At 50.8% G+C, this 21,745-nt stretch overlaps 1 protein-coding gene across 15 annotated transcripts in view; it reads right to left on the reverse strand.

Annotated features, from left to right (window-relative positions):
• TRAF3IP1 (TRAF3 interacting protein 1) overlaps positions 1–21,469 on the reverse strand; it is a 68,582-nt gene extending 47,113 nt beyond the window's left edge. For 3 of the 15 annotated variants that reach the window (XR_009533178.1, XM_060106311.1, XM_060106313.1), the window contains exons 1-11: positions 21,217–21,468; positions 17,948–18,016; positions 17,360–17,521; positions 15,416–15,559; positions 14,903–15,310; positions 11,726–11,797; positions 10,584–10,659; positions 7,546–7,647; positions 5,746–5,841; positions 2,710–2,802; positions 1,058–1,159 (exon numbers count right to left, since the gene is read on the reverse strand). Coding sequence is in view for 14 of the 15 variants with exons in the window: in XM_060106311.1 (XP_059962294.1) it covers positions 1,058–1,159; positions 2,710–2,802; positions 5,746–5,841; positions 7,546–7,647; positions 10,584–10,659; positions 11,726–11,797; positions 14,903–15,310; positions 15,416–15,559; positions 17,360–17,521; positions 17,948–18,016; positions 21,217–21,339 (1,447 nt within the window). In the remaining variant the exon portion in view is untranslated. Of the gene's footprint in view, positions 1–1,057; positions 1,160–2,709; positions 2,803–5,745; positions 5,842–7,545; positions 7,648–10,583; positions 10,660–11,725; positions 11,798–14,902; positions 15,311–15,415; positions 15,560–17,359; positions 17,522–17,947; positions 18,017–20,535; positions 20,653–21,216 lie in introns of all 15 variants that reach the window. The other 12 variants (XM_060106318.1, XM_060106314.1, XM_060106317.1 and 9 more) reach the window with 11 other exon arrangements.
• Between the last annotated feature and the right edge of the window lie 276 nt (positions 21,470–21,745).

Raw genomic sequence — 21,745 nt, forward strand, 5'->3', positions numbered from 1 at the left:
CCCCCCTCTGAGCTCGGGAGCCTGCCTTCAGGTGTCTGTGCGCCGCGAGACTCTGCCGCTCCCCCCTCCCCGCCACTCCACAGCCCAGGCCGCTCTCGCCTTGGACCGCGCGCTGCGCTGCCCACATAGAGGCCATCTGACTAGGGCTCAGCCAGCCACGCATCGTAAAAATGCCATCGGCTTCCTGCTGCAAAGCTCCCTGCTCTCACCGCTGCCCCTGCCCAAAGGCTCTCCCTGACCCTCCCCCAGAGAGTGCAGAGTCCCTCCCCCCAGACCACCCCCAGCACCCCTTAGGGCACCTACTGGCTTCTGCCCACTCATGCACTCTCTGCCTTAGGGCCTAGCACACAGTAGGCCTTCAACCAACATTTTCTACTGGAACAAACTGACAAAGGTCGGCCTTCACCTGGCCGTGCCCCTGCTGTCCCGGTCCCAACACCCTGCACCAGGCCCAGCACTGGGGCATGCAGAACTCACGTGCCAGGGGGCACGTGCACCCCTCCGTGCTCGAAGGAGCTCCAGGGCCTTAAAGAGCAAATGCTGAACGTGGACTTTACCACGACTTTTTTTTTTACTGCTGAGAAAAATTATGCCAAAAGCAGAACCCCACTGAGGTAGGACTTAAGACACTCAGAGAACATCACAGACAGAAAAGTCACAGTCGTGACGGCGCTCTGAGCTGCTTAAAAGTCCTCTTTGGACCTGAAACCTGGGGGATGCAGCTCGGCCTCTGGGACCCCCAGCAGCAACTGAGGCTTGTTCCTGTCATCCCGACACCCCGGGCTTTCCCACAGTATCTCAGAAGGAACACTGGGGACACAGGAGAGTCTGCTGCCATCAGGCAGTGACTAGAAGACGCTTTCTAGTTTCTGCCACGTTCAGTCCTGATGGTGTGGAGAACGAGGGACTGGACTCTCTGGGGGTGTCAAAGACTCAGGGAACCTGTGGTTGCAGCCATGGCCTTGGGCTGAGAGGCGTCCACACAAGCAGCGCCACATCTGGGGTGCTGGGTCTCCCTCACGGGACAGGAGTGGTTGACAAGGGGCCCCCTTCTCACCTTTCTGCTTTACTGCTGGTTCTGGCTCAGCACTTTCTTGCTGCAGACTAGATGAATTAGCATCTGAAACACTAGCTGAGTTAGGATTAGCTTCCTTTGTTCCTGATGTAAGACAGTTAAATGGGTTATTAAGACGGAACTGGTCATCAGCCGCACCTTACTTATCTATGCTTCCCCCACCGCAAGCTTCCCAAGGATGACCCAGGGCAACTTCTAGAAAAACGCACCTAGAACACTCCTCCCGGGCCTGGCTCTGGGATCAGGAGAGCGCGAAGGGACACCCAGACGTGAGCAGACCCCGCCCACGTGGCCCAGGCAGAGGCCTGGGCTCCCACAGCCAAAGCACCCTGGCCCCCCATTTCCAGAACCACCCGACACTACCAGTCTCCCCTCATTTCCCCATGACAGCCAGGCCTGGGAGTCACAAGCTGCAAATAGGCTGCAACTTCAGGAAAGCAGGAGGAAAAGGAAAAATATTTCTGGCCTCGTGCACAGCCCCTGACGTGTCAAAAGCTCCCATATACTTGCCTCCTGATTACAGACTCATATGCGAATGTTTATAAAAATAGAAAAAAACACCAAATACCTGAGAAATAAAACATTTTTTCCTAGTAAAAAGAAAAGGATGGGTGCTGGGGGAACAGATTTTGAATTGTGGCAGGACCCAGGGAGGAAACCTGACCCGTTACTAACGGACCCTCACACACACTCTCTAAAATGGATCAGGAGACACAAATAAAATTAGGAAAATGTTCCCTTTCCTGAAACACGATCTTACAATTTCTTAAAAGTACTCAAAGAAATAGTTTATGTCAGAATTAAACATAAATTAGTTTATGAATTAGTGCTGAATTAGTGCAACTACATAAAATAGACAACATATAATTTTCTGAGGAAATTTTTTTTTGATCTGCAAAAACGATGCTGACTTAAACAGTCTGATTCATGTCTACAGTTAATTATTTATGATATCTCATAGGACCAACAAGAAATACCATTAAGTTCTAAAACAAACAAATCTAAAAATAAGTATAAGCTAGGCAGCTGTAGACTATCAATTTTAGAAGAAAACACCTCGATAACTTTACGTTGTCATATGTTATTTGAAAGTATCAAATATTTCCTATATTGTACAAAACCCACCAGCACGGTAAGTAAATTACAAATGCATCACTTCTGTCCATAGCTTGAGGAGACCAGTGACACTCTGCACAATTTTATCTCCTCAAAGCTCTTTCTTTCTTTACTTTTTTGAGAGGCCTATGATGGTTGTTTTAGCGTTTCCAGTGGTATTCTTAAGTAAGGTTTACTAAACCCCAAATTCACACAAACAGAAAGAACATAAAAACAGACTATCATTCACTAATAATACTACAATCGATTCTTAATCAGAGGGCAGGTTAACCAGCTTGCCTTTAAAAAAATAACACACCCATAAGAAATTAAAATTACTATGAATTGGGGAAAAAAAATCAGTGCATTAGCACAATCTGCTGTCTGAGTTATCGGCAATTACTGAGCCCCGCAGGTAAGGACGTGGGCGGAGCGCCGCGCCTTGAGGGGGTTCTCGCCCCAATAAGATCACCTGCGCAAAGCTGGGGGCACCAGCTGGGGCCACGGTGTCTGCGCCAGTCACTCTCCCTGAAACTCACCAAGCAGCGCAGAGCCCACAGGACTGCACAAGCAGCTTGCTGTTCTGCCAGGCCTCTGTGCAAAGTTCAGCTGCACGGAGGTGCTGACTACATCTGAGGGTAAATGCAAACAACCAGGGTTTAAAACGGGCGGATCTGCCTGGCCCAGTGACCAGCCTTAACATCATATCATGGGATGCAGAGACACTAAGTGCATCCTGACAGGACATAAGGTAAAGGACACAGCATCACCTACGTAGGGGTGAGGGAGAAGCAATCTCTTCAACCGAAATCTGATCAGGCCTTTAGATCTAACAGAAATACCGGGGGGCGGGGGGGTGTGCCATAAGTTAAATGACACCACAAGGAAGCAATCAGACAAACACAGAGGAGGGAACGCTGTACAGGACAAGCAACCTCACCTCTCCAGAAAGTCAATGTTCTGGAACAAAAGGTGGGGTAAGGGGGGCTCTTCCACATTCAAAGAGGTTAAAGAGACAAAAAGAATAATAAAAAACATACAGTGTGTTCTGGATCCTGATTTTTAAAAAATAACATTGTTGAGGCAATAAGTGCAGACTGGGTTTTAGATGCTCTTGGGGAATGACAAGTCTGTTGGGTGCAACAGTAATTTTACGGCTATGTAGGAACATTTTTTTTTTTTGAGGTGCATGCTGAAGTATATAAATGGAGTTATTTAGAGATAAAGTATTAAAATATTTTTAAATACTCTGAAATATTTCATAAAACTATGTCACTATAGATGAAGCAAATATGTCAGAATGTTAGGACTACTGAATCTACATGAGAGGTACGTGGGTGCGAATCATTCTATTCTTTCTATGTATTTTTCATAATGAAACGTCTAAACAATCAAACAAAGTGAAATGAGCAAACCCAAGCAAAATGAAGACATGGATGGCATAAGGTTCCGGGAAAACATAAGACGATCAAACAGCTGTAGAAGGAGCGAGTCTCCTCAGACAGCCTGCATGACGATGTGAGCAGGGAAAGAAGACGTTCATGTTTTGAGAAAGAAATGGATAAATTCCTTGTTGAATTCTTCAATCCACCTGCAAAGGCAAATGAGAACCACCAAGCCCAGCCATTCTCCCGGGACACCCCAACAGTAACGCAGGCCGGCCAGGCCCTGGAGCAGTCAGCACGACCCGGCCAGGCGTTGGTTTGAAGCGCTGGCCAGGACAGGAAGGGGACTGGGAGGACAGACCCAGTGGCCTGGATCTGGAAGCCATAATCAATCTGGGAACTTAAGGAACCCTAACAACTGCTGGCAAACCCTGAATTCCGGAAGTAAAATGACTGCCAGTGCAGGAGGACATCTGTGATGACAGGGACCCGGGGTGTGTGCAATGACAGGACTCAAGGGAGGAAGGGTGTGTGGGGAGGGGGGCTCACCAGGGCCACCCAGGGACGGGGAGCGCACAGGACTCTGCTGGCGGCCACCAGGTGGCACCAGGCTTGCTTCTAATCTCCGCAAAGCCCTCAGCTGAGAATCGCCTGCTGCAATGTTCTGTGCTTCTTAAACACTGAGCTTTTATTATTTTCACACAGGCAGATAAAGATCTATAAAGATCCATAAAGTCTAACATCTGTCTAAAGAACTGCCCTCAATTTATTTTAAATCCAGCATACCACCTCAGAACAGCGCTGGCTCACCCTGACTTGGGGCTCTCGGTAAACTTTATACATAAAGTGACGGGTACTAAAGCAACGGCGCACGACACGTCTGTGACAAGCCAGCCACTTCACCATCATCACCTCATTTACCCTCAAGGCAGGTCTTCTCACACCCGTGTACCCACGAGGAGACATTGGCTCAGAGGGCACACCTGTGCGGCTCGTCCCAGGCCAGCAGGGACGCCGGTTTGGGTTTGGATGCGAGGTGTGCCCACGTGGGCCGCCCAGGGCCGGCGCAGGGCAAGCCCTCACTCAAGCTGCGCCCCGCCCACTCCCCTCTCCTGCAGCACCGGGACTGCCCTGTGCTGCCCCCCACAGGACCCGCCTGTGGCTGAGAAAAGCTCCTGCAGAAATGAAATAAACCATCACAAGATGCAGCTGAATTGCTACCGGCGTGGCCACCAAGAAAAGCACTTTCATCCGTAAGAACTCGTTCTGTCCCAGTTTAGGTCGTTCAGTCCTCCCACACTGCTCAGGACGCAGATAAACCACACAGAGCTGACCTACTCGGAAGAGAATAACCACAGACCATCACTGCTGAACCAGCGATGGAGCAGACGGCTTGCAAACACGCCCCTCTTAGAAAAGCAAAAGCCAGTAAAGGGAGAACGCAAGTGCAGAGAGATGGGCTTATGGTTATTCTAGCTACAGTTACAGAATGTTAAAACAACCAGACAGATCCGAGGCAAGTTCAGCCTAGAAAAAGTTTTATCTTTCCCTGGGGGCAAGATTTACACTATTTTCCCCCTCAAATGTCACTCAAAAATTGCCATATCTTTGAAGAATTTAGTTAAACATCACAGAGACCACATACAGTTACAATCTTGGATCATCCCACTGCAATTCCATATCCGTACATCTAATCACCCGGTATCAGCAGGGTGAGGATGTGCACACACGTCACACTGCCAGCCTCGAATGTAAAAGGTGTGCCACAGGGACACCTTCCCTGGGTGTTCCGAGCAAGCACTTTAAAGTAGTTCTCGTGGAGCATTTTCTTAACAGAACACAGCAGAGCACGCTGGAGAACTGAAAGATAATTTCTCTAACTATCCACAACCCTTTTTAAAATTCCAGGAGTAAGATGAAGAAAGCATTCTGACTTAGATGCAAAGATGTTACACATAATAAAGCATGTAAAGGTTAACTTAAAGCTGAGTTAATCTTCTTTATCATAAAACTTAGCAAATTAAAGCAGACTATCAAGTCATTTCTGTTCTTCAGTACACTGTGGGAAAAATTAATCTGATGAACATTAAAGTGGTTAGAAAAATAAAGAATAATGACAACCGCACTGAGATGTAAACATTTCATACCAAGGTGGTGAGGAATTTAAACTAAAGACTAAATTTTTCTTACCCATTTCTGAAGTTGTAGTTTCCTGATCTGGTTCATTATTTAATCCAGACACTATGGGGTCTAAAATTTTAGCTGAAACATCATCCTCCTTTCTTCCTGACATAAAATAGTGAACAACAGATTAAACTATTGCAAAGGTTTTTGCGTTTCGTTGCTTTGGTTGGGATTTACAAGGCTTTATGCCAAGGTCACCAACTAACTGTCCCATCAACTCAGCGGTTAGCTCTCAGCCTCCACGGGAGCCGTCTCGGAAGCGCTGGATAAGCCCCTGGCTTTCAGGGCGCTGGCTCTCCAACCCCCCCAACTTGCTGGCCTCTGTCTCCTCTGCCAGAGCCCTCTCCTTCTCTCCGACCCTCGAATCCTGGGCTCCACGCTCCCCGGAGGCCATTACTGCATGAAGGCCCGCGCGCTAATCTGGGAACCCCCAAGATCTTCATTTGAACGTCAGCTTCTCCAGCTCTGCCCCTGAACCCCAGGCCCACACACCCGCCCGCTGTCCCAACACCTCCACCTGCTTGTTTCACAGGCATCTTGAACTTAGCGCCTCTAGAACCGATCCGCCAACCAGCTTCTCCCAAAGCCTTCCCTACTTCAATAAATGACACCAGAGCGGTGCCGGACACCCCCGACTGATCCCACCTGTGGTTCCTCTCTAACAGGCGCGCTGTCGTCCCTTCCGTGAGAGCGGCCTACCCCGCTCCCCCGCCCCACCCCGATCTCCGCAGCAGTGACCTTGGGTCCCAGACATTACGGCCTCTCACCTGGACGCCACAGCACCACCTAACTGCTCTCCGGCCTTCATTCCCACCCCTGCAGTTTTGTTTTTTTTTTTTTTCGGTACGCAGGCCTCTCACTGTTGTGGCCTCTCCCGTTGCGGAGCACAGGCTCCGGACGCGCAGGCTCAGCGGCCATGGCTCACGGGCCCAGCCGCTCTGCTGCATGTGGGATCTTCCCGGACCGGGGCACGAACCCTTGTCCCCTGCATTGGCAGGCGGATTCTCAACCACTGCGCCACCAGGGAAGCCCTACCCCCCGAAGTTTTAACGGGGGAGCTTCTCAAACCTAAGCCAGAGCCTGTCTCTGTCCTGCTGGGCACCCCAGGGACCTCGCTCCCACCTACTCCACCATGCCCCCAGCCTGCCCGCTCACGAGCCCCTTCTCCTGGCACCTGCCCTCTCTCTGCTCCAGTCTCACCACCCGGCTTCCAGTCACTCAAACAGGCAGACCTGTCCCCAGCTCGGGGCCTCTGGCCGTTCCTGGACACCCACAGGTCATGTGCTCTGTGACGCTAGTGGACTCTGTCCAGACACCCCCTCCTCAGTGGCCCTCCCTGCCTACGCACCCCCTCCACCTCTCTCGGCTTCACCTCCCTTCAAAAGGCTCATGGTTAACTAACACGAATGTATACATCCTGAGTTCTCTTTATTATCTGTCTTCTCCTTCTAGATCATACTCTCCACGAGGGCAGGTACTGCACAGACATCTGCAGAATTAAGAAAGGAAGGCTCCCATGGACGATTTCGGCCAGTGAGGGAGTCACGGTCGGGAATCCATGCACGGCGGGGGCAGCCCCGTGGCTCAGACAAGGGGGCCCACGGGTCCCCTGCCCCTACTCCACTTGGGGCCGAGAACAGTGCTCAAGCACCCGCGTCCGCGTCAATCAAACAGGGCGCATCTCCTCTGTACCACCCACAGGGCTCCATCTGTTTAATGATCAAACGGAAGCAAGGGATCAGGCAGCTAAAGGTTTCGAGTCGCAAACCCTCACTCGCAGCCTCCCTGGGGTTCACTCAGTCTTACCGAGCTGTTTCCCGGTGTGTTCCTTCTTAGCTTTACTGCAGGAAGAGTTACGTTCTTTTTCAGGGGAGAGATTATTTTCACTGGTTCTAGAATCCCTCCTTCCTAACATGAAATTGCACAACGAAAATACGTATTAAACTTAATTTGCGATGCTGCATATTATCGAACAAATGAAATTAAAATGCACCCACTAACTCAAAGTGATTTGCTCTGCTAGTCTCCACTAGTTAAGAATAAGCAAGAATGATCATATTCTTATGCAGAATGTTTTTTGGATCCTATAGGGATTCTAGTGTGGCCTTAAGATTCTAAGTATGTCTAACAAACGTGATGCCCTCCCTCTCTAGTAAAGGCAAGGCTTCTCTCCTCGGCGGGAACACAGAGGGCCTGTGTCTCGCACACCTCCTGGGTGCTGGACCCTCCCCTAATGCTACCCGCTAACGCGAGGCAGCACGATAGGGCGCAGTGCCAGCTTTGCTGGGCAAGGACCCGGGGTGAGGTCAGTGCCCGACTGGCAGAGGCATGGAAGAAAGAGTTCACCAATTTGTCGACAGCTCAGTAAACCTTAATGTCATAAAGCTGGCAACTCTCTGATAACCAAATCTCTTAAAGATCAAATAAAAGGAACCCTACAGTTCAAGCTTACGGGTTAACTCAGATGCTAACATCCTGAGTTATTAAAAAAGAAAAGCAGATGATACGACCATCAGCTTAGAAAATCAAAACATCAATGGAACAATTATGGGTTAAGAGTCAATGCAAGCTAGATTTAAGATACATTTACAAAAATCAATAAAGCTTCTATATTCCAACAATGATCACTAAAAATTAATGAGGGGAAGAAAGATACCATTTCCAAAAAAACTGAAAACAAAACAAACAATCGAGCAATCCCTGACTGACAGACACACCCAAGCACCCAACACACGTCTCGGGAGAGGAGGAGACCCCTGTCTAACTTGAAAGTAGAGTTATCCAATCTTCCCAGAATAATGAAAGCCTAAGTTTCACCCAAGTCCGATTACATCCTGATCCATCTGTTTTGTGGGAGGTGGGATTCTTTGACTCATGAAGTGATTACAAAATACATCTGGAAGAACAGCAAATAAAAGGGCTTAAAACGTCTTTGAAAAGAAAAAGGATAGGGAACTAGTAGTGAAACAGAAAACAGTAGGGAAAAAACAAAAACAGAAACACCAGACTCCAGACTCCAAAAGGCATGTGGGGAGATCACAGAGCAGGAGGGAAGGGAACAATTATTTAGTAAGTGACCCTGGAACACCTGATGAGTTATTATGAAAAAATAAATTCAGAGCCTCATTTTATACCATGAATTAAAATAAGAGATAACCAAAAAGATTAAATACTAAAACGTATGACAAAACACAAACCTTCATCTCTCAAATCTCTGGAAAAACTACAGAAAAAAGACTGGTAGCTACCAGTGCATAAAAATTAAATACCTAGGCAAGTCAGAAACCAAACAAAATTAGAATTTAAAAAAATGGGAAAAAAGTATAAGAAACAAATACTTATTTAAAAATCGGCAGGGGGTGGTGGTGGGATGAATTGGGAGATTGGGATTGACATACATACACTAATATGTATAAAATAGATACCTAATAAGAACCTGCTGTTAGCACAGGGAAGTCCACTTCCCTGTACAGCAGAAACCAACCCAACATTGTAAAACAACTATACCCCAATAAAAAATAAAACAATAAATACTTTAAAAAAAAATTGGCAGAGGTCCTTAACATACAGGGAGCTCACGCAAATCAAGAACACTCAGACTCTGCGTGTTTTCCATCTATCAAAATCAGCAAGCCTTTCAAACAAATCCCCAGAGAAGGTGTGGGGTAGAGTGTACAGTGTCCACTGTAGCTAAAACCTCGGAATGTCCATAATGGCCCTCTGGGCCAGTAATTATACCCTGGGAACCTATCCCGCAGACATCGCCCAAAAGGAAGAGAAAGTTTCTGGCACAAAGAAGTTCACTGAAGCATATATCAATGTCAAAGAGTGGAACTTACCACCTAAGTTCAATTTCTCAGTGAAAAATTCCAACTGCTACATTCTTGCCATACTTCTTTAAGTTTTACAGTTTAGGAAAAGGATGGCTTTTCAGGAACTACTACTGCTCATTCAAAGCAACTTCATGCTTCCACGGAAAGCCTCCAACACTGCCGGCCTCCAACTGTACTCCCCTGCATTGGACTGACGTTCTTTCCCTACTTACTGGTCTGTCATAAGGAGACATATCCTCGGGCAAACCCACGCCAGGCCCGTTTGCTTCAGCTTCAGCTTTTAGCATGACTGCCAGTGACATTTTCTGCTATGTTTTAAGTGCATCAACATCACCTAAGGGCAGGATGCTCTTGATGTCCATCCTGCATCAGGACTAAATTAGCTTACCTGTTCAGAAGAGTCAGTGAGACACGGATGACTGATAAATATGTCTGGAAAATTCACGTCCAGTCACACCTTTCAGACTGGAACACACATCACGCAGGTGTACTCTGCCCCTGGTGTTGTGAGCTCACACATGTGTGCAAGGGCATGCACATGCATGTGGGCGTGAAAGCCACATATCTTCAGCATTTGCACAGAGTCGTTGTTCATTCCTTCCAAAGGCAAATCTGCGTTCTAGTCACAGAAGCTTTTTCCTACTAGATGTTGTGACTAAAGCAAAGAATCTAGTAATGGGCTTCCCTGGTGGCACAGTGGTTAAGAATCTGCCTGCCAATGCAGGGGACATGGGTTCGAGCCCTGGTCCAGGAGGATCCCACATACTGCGGAGCAGCTAAGCCTGCACGCCACAACTACGGAAGCCTGCGTGCCTAGAGCCCATGCTCCACAACAAGAGAAGCCAGCGCAACAAGAAGCCTGCATACCACAAAGAAGAGTAGCCCTCGCTTGCCACAACCAGAGAAAAGCCTGTGTGCAGCAACAAAGACCCAACGCAGCCAAAAATAAAATAAATTTAAAGAAAAGAATCTAGCACTTTCAGCTACGTTGTACGATAAATTTTGCAGTACCTTCCTCTGAATCTTTGGATCGCCGTTTTGGTGTCTTTGCTGTCACTGACCTGGATGCTCTAGTGGAAATCTCAGTCTTAAAGAAAAGAGAATGAAAAAACAAAAATTAATTGATGCACCACAGAGCAACATCATGAGCAGATTCATTATTCAAGCTCCAGGAAGAACAAACAGGAAACACAACGACATCCGCAGGCATTCAAAGGGGAACTGACTCCAAGTCGGTGCAGCTAAGCACTTAGGACCTAAGAGTGTGAGTTACAAGGAAGCTGAAAGCTCTTTCACTCTAAATGCAGAATTCCACTTTTTGGTACAGCCCTAAAAAGGTCAGCCGTCCACTGACCATACCTTGAGAATCACTGTCTCATCAGATGAGTTTATGAGGACTCGACTTCTGTCGCTATATGCTTAATTACTTCAATGCATTTGTGAACAACTCTGGGAGTGAAAATGTACACGATGTGTTTAAACAGAGCGTAAATCAGAGAAAACAGCACATCCTGTCCCTCCCACCGCTGGCTCAGTTCCCTGGCCTGACCCCTCCCTCAACCTGCCACGAGGGCCTCTTAACTAGCCTCCCAGCCTCCACTCCACGCCTGTCCATCTTGTCTGTGGCTGCCCGGATACACTTTCTGAAATGCAAACTGGACGATGAAGTTGGGGTGAGTCTAACGTCCCCAAGACAGCCCGGCCTGGCCTGTACCTCACTCACAGGAAATGCACTGCAGGGTCCCACCGGGCCAGGCAGAGCTTGGACGGGTCCCTCCAGCCGGCCCTCTGGTCCCTGTCTGCCTCGTGACTTAATCCTCTCCCAGACTCCTCCGAAGTGCCACCTCCATCCTCTCCCAAATGACTGCCTTACCCCTCTGTACACCATACATCATACTTGTCACATAAAGGTACGAGGAGACCCAAGAGTCCACCGCAGAGAAGCAGACGATAAACACACCCCACCTACTTTACAGGCAGTAAACCATTTAAAGCGGTACTTTTACAACAAAATAAATATGGACCTATTGTGTGTGAGCCTCCACCATGCCCCACCCCGTGCCTCCGTGGACTGGGGGAGGACCACACACAGCACTTACTATTTCAACACAGCTACGGGTTTATGTCTCTCAAAATTATTTTTTCAAGTTTACCTCTGTTTCAGCTTTGGAGTCTTTGAAAGATCCATCTGACGACTTTTTAGACATCTCTCCTGAGGTTGAGGACTACAAAAAAAAATTTTTTTTTCACACTCTAGGACTACTCAAGTCTGTAACATCTAAAAACGTGCCAAGATGTTTTCTCTAACACTGACCAACAACAAGATAACCCTTCACACGGGAGCACCATGTCACATCCCAGCCCTGCCCTCCTGCGGTCGCTGTGTGGTCTGGACCTCCAAAGGACCATCCAAGATCTCTGACCACTAGGGGCTGACCAGGAGGCCAAGGGCAGCAGAGACAGGGCCTCGCAGGGAACCGTAGGGAGCAGCATCTCCCAGGCCCACACGGTCCCTACGCCAGGCCAGACTTCTCGGAGATGTTCCAGGGACACACAGGGAATCTGGAAACGAGGGAGTCACCCACTCCTATCTTCTGTGAGGGAACCACTCTCACCTCCCAATGAAGCGGCTCTTTTTGAGCAAAGTCTTCAGACGCTACATCAGGAAAGCACTCTCAAAACAAAAATGACGTGAAAACTGTAAGCATGTTAAATCAACACCTTAAAAAATCTCACACTTAGGGCCTCCCTGGTGGCGCAGTGGTTAAGAGTCCGCCTGCCGATGCAGGGGATACGGGTTCGTGCCCCGGTCTGGGAGGATCCCATATGCCGCGGAGCGGCTGGGCCCGTGAGCCATGGCCGCTGGGCCTGCGCATCCGGAGCCTGTGCTCCGCAACGGGAGAGGCCACAACAGTGAGAGGCCCGCATACAGCAAAAAGAAAAAAAAAAAAAAAAATCTCACACTTAAACCAACTCCCAGAAAGACACATCTCGACATAAGAAGCAGAAGAGATACAATCACTGAGATTTTCCTCCATAAAAAGCAATGGATGCCTGTTGAATACTTCAACAATTAACTGTCCTCATGACTTCATTATGAAAGTAGCAGACTGTATCCGAAGTAGTTTCTTGTGCGGGCTGGGCTCTGTGCCTGGAGTCCCCCCAGCCCAGAGTGCTCAGTTCCCTGCAGACATGGGAGGAGGGCAGCACCCACACGTGTGCACTCTGACCTCAGACTCATCCTCCACCGCCACACGGGGACACACCCGTGACTTCTCAGAGTGCCTTCACACCTGCTGTTTCACAGGCTGAGAATGTCTCATCATCGTCTCTTCTAGGTCATGGGATTCGACCGGAGGCTGCAGACTGCCCGGCAGGGCCCAGGTGAGAGCTGAGTCTCCTCTTCCCCGGAGCTGCCCTGCTGGAAGCCTGAAGGCCCAGCTCTCTGGGGGTCCCACCACTCCTGGGGGAGAGAGCAGCCTGCTCCCAGAGCCCTGTTCCACAAAGGAGCCCCAGACGGACACAGAAGGGCCAGTCCAGCAAAATCGCCACGACAGGTCTATGAACACCTGCCTTTGGCCAACAAGGGCCAGCTGGGAGCAGGAACGCAGTCCGTTCACCCTGGTCTCACACACTTAAACAAAACCGTCACTCGCTCGTGGCTCCAATACGTCCCATATATCCACCTATAAAAGTTCTCTTTAGAACTGTCTCTCTGCTGAGAAAACCAGTCACACCACCAGCAACCTCAGTGAACATCACGGGTGGGACACTGTGTCTGAAGGCCTGGAGGGCTGAGAAGGTGCCCCAGGCAGGGGCTGCCTCGTGCACGGTAAAGTGCACTAGAATGTTCGAGCACCACACTAAAACCGGCTCAGTGAAAAAGACTTTTCTTAGACCTCTAAAAAGAAGCAAAAGACGGGGAAGGTCTTTGTTATTTCTAAAACTCCTACGGGAAACCAGGCTTTTATGATACATACGCCGTGGTGGGTTACATGACTCCAGGGTGTCCCTGGGAGACCCCAGGGTCCCAGGTAGCATACTGACAGCCAACAGAACCACCGAGCAGACCAGCTTCCAGGCCTGGCGTGCAGTCTGTCCCACGGGGCCCGCTCACCTCCCGGTGCCAGGCATGTAAGGCCACAAAACCAGAGGCCGGCTCGGCAGGAAAGAGCAAGCTGGCCCCTCACCACCTGGCCGCCTCACTCAGCAGACCTTGTACTTTTCCAGACCTCAGCTTCCTCCTTTCTAGCATCTGGAGACAAGAGGATTTCCAGGACCTGCCCAGGACACTTTAAAGTTATATGATGTCCCTGCAACAACCAGCATTTGCAATGCCAGCCCTGCCAGGAGACTTACCCTATCTACAGCGGGTCCGAAATAACCTGCACATCTAGAAAACAGTGTCTGAAACCAAAAGAATTTTCTGGAAAATCCTAAATTTACCTGAAAATTTAATTAAACAAGAATTCAGTAAACTGAAGTCTAATTTTACTCATCTGCTAATGCTTCAGAGACTTAGAAAGTATCCCTAATCCTACCTAGAGTCTGTCATACAGAGTGAAGTAAGTCAGAAAGAGAAAGACAAATACCGTATGCTAACACATATATATGGAATCTAAGGGGGGAAAAAAAAGGTCATGAAGAACCTAGGGGTAAGACGGGAATAAAGACACAGACCTACTAGAGCATGGACTTGAGGATATGGGGAGGGGGAAGGGTAAGCTGTGACAAAGCGAGAGAGTGGCTTGGACATATATACACTACCAAACGTAAAACAGCTAGCTAGTGGGAAGCAGCCGCATAGCACAGGGAGATCAGCTCGGTGCTTTGTGACCACCTAGAGGGGTGGGATAGGGAGGGTGGGAGGGAGGGAGACGCAAGAGGGAAGAGATATGGGAACAGATGTATATGTATAACTGATTCACTTTGTTATAAAGCAGAGACTAACACACCATTGTAAAGCAATTATACTCTAATAAAGATGTAAAAAAAACAAAGTGTCCCTAATCCTTAATAAACGCAGCCATGCCCACACCCCAGGGACCCCACACACTGAGGCTGCCTAGAAACGCTGCTCACAAAGCCACGGGACCCACTGATCCCCAGTCTCCAGGAGAACGCCCAAAGGCACACACACACAGCAGACAGGAAAAGCAAAAACCAGTATCACTTTAAGGTTCTCCTAGGAATCCACGACTGTCAGAATTTTAAATTGGTGATAAAGAAATCCAGTTTCCCAATCACACTACAACCAAGACCAAAGTCACTGTGGAGAACAACACGAACCCTTTCTAAGTTAAAGGCAGAGGTCTTCCAACAGGACTTACCTTTCTCCCCGGCTTCTCACGCTCGTGGCTCTCTTCCCTTTCGGGGTCCCTGGGGTGCTCCCCGTTCCGCGCCCTCTGCCGCTCCCGCTCCCGGCCCTTGTCTCGCTCGCGCTCTCTCTCCCGGTCTTTCCACTTCTCCTTCTCCTTTCCACCCTCGTTCTTCCGCTCCCTCTCCCGCTCTGCGTCCTTGTCCCTGTCCCTCTCCAGCCGGGCCCTGTTCTTGGCCCGCTCTCTCCCCCCTTCGTGGTACTTGTCTCTCTCGGGATCTTTGTGTCTGTCTCGGTCATTCTCCTTGGCCTTTTCCTTGTCCCTTTCCTTTTCTCTTGGTTTGCTTTCTTCCTTTAATTCCTCTTTCTGTTTTCGACCTCCGCTTGTATTTCTCTCGTTTATTTCAGAGTTTCTTCTATCCTAGAAAAAAAAAAAAAGCTGGATGACAATATCGCTTATAACTGTCTACCTGAACCACAAAGAGCCTCATTATTTCATTTTCAGATGCACGTAACCTGCATTCACCTCTTTATCTTTACAAACCCTGGACGCGTCCTCCCTCGCGTTCTTATTGTCCAGTTCTTGAGGTTTCGACGTCAGTGAGGACCTTCCTTTTGTTTCCGCCTTCTCTCCGGCTAACACTCTCTTCACCGCATCGTCGCTGGAGAGCTTGTCCCAACGTGAGGAAATAAAATGCAAGGTTGCAATGAAATTAGTACATTTAATAAACATGAATGTCACCATTCAAAGATTGCTCATTAAACGGAATCTTTGTCTCCTAATGGATTTCAAAGGATAAAATATTAAAAGGAGATGAACGTTACCACAGACAACGTACAGCACCTCCTCTAACAGTCCCCTCCGGCACTCCTGCGGTAACAGCACAGCCCACTCAAGCTAAATGAACCCTGGGTCCCCTCTACCCGAGCTGCCAAGTTCGGACGTGTGTGCTGTTCAAGGACACCAAAGCTGACCACGCGACTCTACGACACCCTTCACTTCTCACGGGGCCACAGAGGCCCAGCACTGAAAGGGCCTAAGGAATGATCTAACTGGAGCCCCATCAAACGCCAAAATCCCTTCTGCAGCATCCCTGACCGCCCCCCAGAGTCTCTGAACACCTCGGGTCAGGAATCCCACTAGCCCTCACACTCCCGCTTTCCACAAGCCTGCGCTGAGTGACTGCTACACTCCAGGCACTAGACCCCAGGCCGAGGACGCGCTGCACACCGGCAAGGCAGCCAAATACAACAACCAAAAGTCAGTGCGCTGGGGGAACACGACGGGGGTTCCGGCAAGAGCAGCCAATCCCACACGGCTCCCGGGAAGCGGCTCCACACAGAGAAACCAGCAGCCCAGCAGCACAAGCGAGGGAGTGGGACCAGGGCAGGAGACCTCAGGGGCGCAGGCACAAGGCGAGAGACGAGAGAAACGGACCAGAGGAGAGGGGCTTCGTGAGCAGTGCACGGAGCTGGGGGCAAGGGATTCAGCAGGAAGGCTAGTCAGATTTGCTTTTTGGAAAGATGAGCAACGAGAAGGATCTGGGGGTGGGGCCGGGGGACAAAGGCCAGTGCACTGAAAGATCAGCCTCTGCATCTCCATGCCTTGGACCCAGCACACCAGGGCGAGGCTATCCTGAGGCCCTGGGGGCCAGTCTGATTCCACTCCCCATCTCCCACTGCTGCTGTGTGAGCTGAAACCCACCTTTCCCACCTTGGTAACATGAAAGGTTAGCCCCCAGCCCATCAGGTCCATGAAGGGCTCTATTAGCCATGCCCTTGATAAAGGTCCAGCTCTGCTCCTGGGGGCTACTCAGATCCCACAAAGAAGGCAGGCCCTGGGGATGACCTGCTCTTATGGCCCCAGCTGGACCGTGAAGCCAGAGAAGCCAAGATTCTAGCCCATGGTGAGGATCTCAGGAAATCCAGTCCCTGCACAAGTGAAGTGGGATCTCCTTGAAGGCAGCACAGCTCTGCAAACACCCACCAGGGGAGAGGGAGGGATGGCGGGGAGGAGGGAAAGAGGGAGGGAAGCAGACCCAAGAGGCTGGAAAGGCGGGCAGAGAACAGGGACATCCCACAAGCCCCAAAGACGAAGAAAAGCAGCTCCTCCGGCCACCCGGTTGGAAACAGTCACCTGCCCTGAAAGGAGGCCCAAAAGGAGAAAGAATGCAGGGCTCAGCAGGCCGGGCACGCAGCCCCCAGCCACGTGCCCATGAGCAAAGTGCCTGCGGAGTCCCTATTTGATTCTGACAGCTCGGAGACCCCGTGCGTAGCACTGCCTTATCTGTTTCAGTGTACAGCTCTAAACTACTTCTGCAACTGTGAGGCTCCAGGAGAGGTGGGATCAGATCGCAAGCACAGGGTTAAAACCCCCTCCTTAAACACCCCGGGCTCCGTTGGGTGGCCTGCCCTCCCCGTCTGGTCATCCCTCCCGTGCTGGCAGCTTCCAGCTCGGGGGCGGCGCTACCTTGCTGAGACAGCAGTTTCCGATTCTCTGGAGCAGCTCGTTGGTCCTTTCAGGCTCGTGCCCAGCCACGATCCGAGCCGGTTTTGCCAACAGTGGCTCTCCGGAGACCATGACCACCACGTCTATGGCCTTCTGAAGGAAGCTAATTTTGGCGTCTTTGTCCTGAAAGATTTCCATTTAAAACACAAATATTAAAATACTTCCAAAAGAGCTTGTATTATCTTCAGTATGCCCAACAGGCACAGTTCCCATTTAGATAAAAAGCTATGTTTAGATGTGTGTTAAATTTAGAAATCCTGACTCTTTATAACAACAACCACCAAAACAATCTTCGGTAAAGCTTTTAGTTGTAGGTGGTGGACTAGCATCATGAACCTTTGGAACACTCATTCCATTTCTCCAGGAGAACACGAGCGTGCTAGGCAGCTGCCGCAGAGACCATGAAGTGAGGAAGGGCACATGGCAACTCCCAGAGCCGCCAGCCTCGCAGGCCAGCCACAGGTCAGCCGTGAGCGAGGGGCCACCACAGTGCACCGCTCACAGAAAGCCTGTTCATGAAGGCGAGCAGGGACAGCGCCTCAAACCTACCTTAACGTTATCGGACTTCATCTCGGCGTCTGTGTAGAGGCCCTTCATGAAACCAGTCATCCTGATCACCTTCAAAAGATAAAGCGAGGCCATGGTCAGCACCCCACGGGACAGCCCATGCTCTGGCCTCGCCCACTGCCCCCGCTAAGGGCCGCCTGGATCTGTCTACGCCCAGGATGTCATTCATCCACTGACGCAATGAGCACTGAGCATCTGCCATGTGCAAGGCCTCGTCCCAGGCGGAAGCCAGCCTGGTCCTCACAGAACTCAGCCTGGTTGTGACGACAGGTAAACACGATGGACCCGCGGGGCTATAAGGGGGGGACAGGATCACTCCTAGTCCAAGTGCAGGAGGCCCCGGGGAGTCAGGGAACACTTCCCAGAGCAAATCGTATCTAAACTAAGACCAGCAGCTTACGGGAGAAGAATTGGGGGAGCAGGTATTGAGGAAGCACATGCCAGGCAAAAGAAACAGTCCCACAAGGTCCAACTAGGTCCTGTTCAAGGGGCCAGAAGAAGTTTGACAAGAGGAGTCTGAGGCCAGGGAGTCAGCACGGGCCTGACTAGATAGCCTTTGAAGCCATCAGGAGTATGGACTTAGCCTCACTGCCATGAGGAGGCCCCGAGAGGTGCACAAACAGGAAACGGCCTCTTGTGAGGAGGGCTCAGGGCAGTGGAGAGCGTGGATTCTGGAAGGAAGAGGAACTTCCCAGCCTGGGTTTCTCCTCACCACTGTGTCACTCACTTCCTGGGACAGAGGGGCGCTCTGTGCCACATCACTTTTGTTCTCCCCCCACCTCTTCCTCTCTTCAGTCAACCTGGACCTCCCAGTTACCCCGCAGTCAGGCTTTGGGGGTGGTGATGTTTTCCGTTCCTCCCCACCTCCAGACACACCAGGGCCCTGGCTTCTCTCAGACCAGAGGTTTTCAAAATGCGGCAGGTCACTATAAAGTCAATGTAATGGGTGGCAGTGAGCATTTTTTTAATAAAACAGATAAGAAAATATCAGACTGCACTGTATGTAGTAAGGATGAATATTGCCTATATGTGTGTGTCCTGGGTCAGACATAAAGAGTATTTATTACCTTAAGGAAAAAAAAGACAGTCCCACACTAATATTAGGCTCCTTCTCTGAGACCAAGCTACAACTAGCTAGCTATTAAGCAAGCTAGCTTTCATTCCTCAAACTACTTAACAGCTGTGCTGTTTTTTTTCCTGACAAGACAGGTGGAATATGAAGAGTAACCTGCATTTAATATTCCTGGAACTCCTGCATCCGCAGAAGGAAAAACCTTTTGAGCTTTTTCCAGTGTGCCTGACAGTTCAACTTGTGAGCAATCATTTTAACCAAGAAGAGACGTGAATTTCGCAGGATCAGTGCTTCAATTTATGACAGAGGCAGAGTTGGTTTAGCCAAAATACTAACAGGGAGACTTGAATCCAGTACTCAGGGGCAGTGAAGAAGTTTCATACAAGGATCTGCACGTATTATCTGAAAATGCTTTCCAGATGTCAATTGTCCTAACATCTTTATTGGGTAGGTGACAATTAACATATTTATCTTTACACAGGTAGAGAAATTAATTTTGACCTTAGATTAGGAAAAACCTGAGGAAGAAAAGCAGACCAGTGGATCCCGATTGGGAACACGGAACTCCTTCCCCACACCCTGGCTACCTGGCCAACCAAGTCGATTCCTGCCCGAAACTTCCTCCTCCTTCCGACCTTCCAGGAGGTGGGGACAGACAGCAGCCACCAGGAGCCCAGGGCCACACCAAGACCCACAGGACGAGGTATGGCCCCCAGCCTCCTTCCTGGCTCTGTTTCAGTGAAGAGATGGGACTAACACAGAAAATGAAAGTGTGAGTCTGGGCGGCAACCACTGTAGTTGGCCACTCACCTCCTGGCTAAGTGACTTGACCCCTCCCGGGTTAGAGGACACTACCTGCCTACTTCACAGGGCGGGGGTGATGCAGCTCAAGGCCCGGCTCCCACCAGGCTCTCCACGCAGCCACGTCCCTTCCCCAAACACTGTCCAGGGCAGGTCTAAGTGCTGCATTAGCTTAGGAGGAGGGGGAGGCCAGTCAAGGCAGACCCTTGGGATGTGGGTGGGTTTCAAGAGAGCTGTAAGCACGATGAGGGTTCTTAACAGAGAGAGGCACACATTGTAAGCTAAGCTAAAATGGCAAAAACAAGCCAAGCAAAGTTTGTGTAAGACGCCGCACCTGCTGGAAAGAGTGAGAAGTGAAGTTTAAGGACAAACACGGGGCAAGAGTGGGAGCCTGAGCCCCTGGACACCTGCAAGTTCGAGCTGACTCCTAACTCCCCAAGAGCATGCCTGAGTTCCCAAGGTCAGCACTGCACTCAGGTGCACCACGGAAATGGGCGCTGCCACCCTGAGTTACAGGAGCCTTGACCGATTCCATTCAACAATGAATGTTTGTCATGCACCTTCTGTGTACCGTACCCAGGATATGCCAACACACAAGCTACCGTCCGCGTTACTCAGGAATTCACCAGCCAGTGGGGAAAAGTTTACAGACAACCAATCTCAAGACATGCTCTGCCGTTTATCAGCAAATACTGACCTGCTCTTTTATAGCTTCTTCTTTTCAGACCCCTAAAACCACCTTCAATCAATTCACCTACAGGTACTGATTAAGCATCCAGTATGTGGTGACCACGGTGGAGCAGGTGGAGGGAAACTTGAGGAGAGGGAGTTTATAAAAAAAAAAAAAAAAAAAAAAAAAAAGAATTGATTTCTTTCTCCCGGGATTTGTAAGCACTCTCCACATGCTAGACACCGCAGCAAAAAAACCCACAGAAACAGCTTTGCCAGGTAGAGTGGAAGATGTGCTCTAAGAGATACATGGGTAGGATGGGAAGAAATAAGAATGCGCCCCAAGGGGCCGGGAGTCTCCCCGGAAGAGGGGGCCCAGGGGGTTGGCGCGAACGGGAGCTCAGGGGTGAGAGCAGAGGCGCCGCGGAATCCGGCCAAAGCCCGGCTCCTCGGGCAGGGGACTAGCTCAGCGACGCGAGGTCCGACGCTGACGCCAGCCCTGGTCCCGACCCACAACCCGGCAGTGACCCCCGACCTGCATCCCGGCCCTCACCCCGACCCCCACAAGGGCCCTGACCCCCGGCCCGCACCCCGAGCCCCACAGGGGCCCTGACCCCCGGCCTGCACCCAGAAAGCGCGCCGGGACCCCGGCCCCGACCCCGAGTAACCCCGGCCGGCACCCCGACCCCCGCCCCAGCCCGGCGCTCACCTCCGTGATGATGTCGTGCAGGTAGCGGAACGGGGGCTTGTTCAGCAGCTTCTCCGTCAGCGGCGGCCTCCGAATCACCTTCCCCAGAGCCTCCTGCGTCCGCTTCACCACCGCCGCGTTCATGGCGGCGCCGCCCGCGTCTCGCCGGTCGCCGACACTAAGCCCCGCTGCCCGGCCGCCGCCGGCCCCGCCGCAGCCGCCAGGTCCGGCCTAGACGCGCCGCTCGGGTTTCCATCCCACAGTGCACCGGAGTCCGCCAAGGCGCGTGCGCGGGGCCGCGGCCCTCGGTCGCCAGGGCGGCGCGGCCTTAGCAACGGACCCGCGGCGGCACCCCGCCCCCTGTCCGGCTGCGCGCGCACGCGGGCGGCGTCTGCGGTGGGGCCGCCTCAGCGTCCCTGCCCGGTGACAGCGCCGAACCCCTCCACCGCTCAGCAGCCTCGGGGAAAAAGCTGTTCGCCCCGCGTTAGAGGAGACCTCCGAGGACTGGATAGCAGCAGCACAGCTTCCAAGATTCATTTCAGGGGGACTG

This window comes from Mesoplodon densirostris, chromosome 8 (assembly GCF_025265405.1).
Source record: "Mesoplodon densirostris isolate mMesDen1 chromosome 8, mMesDen1 primary haplotype, whole genome shotgun sequence".
Taxonomy (NCBI): Eukaryota; Metazoa; Chordata; class Mammalia; order Artiodactyla; family Ziphiidae; genus Mesoplodon; species Mesoplodon densirostris.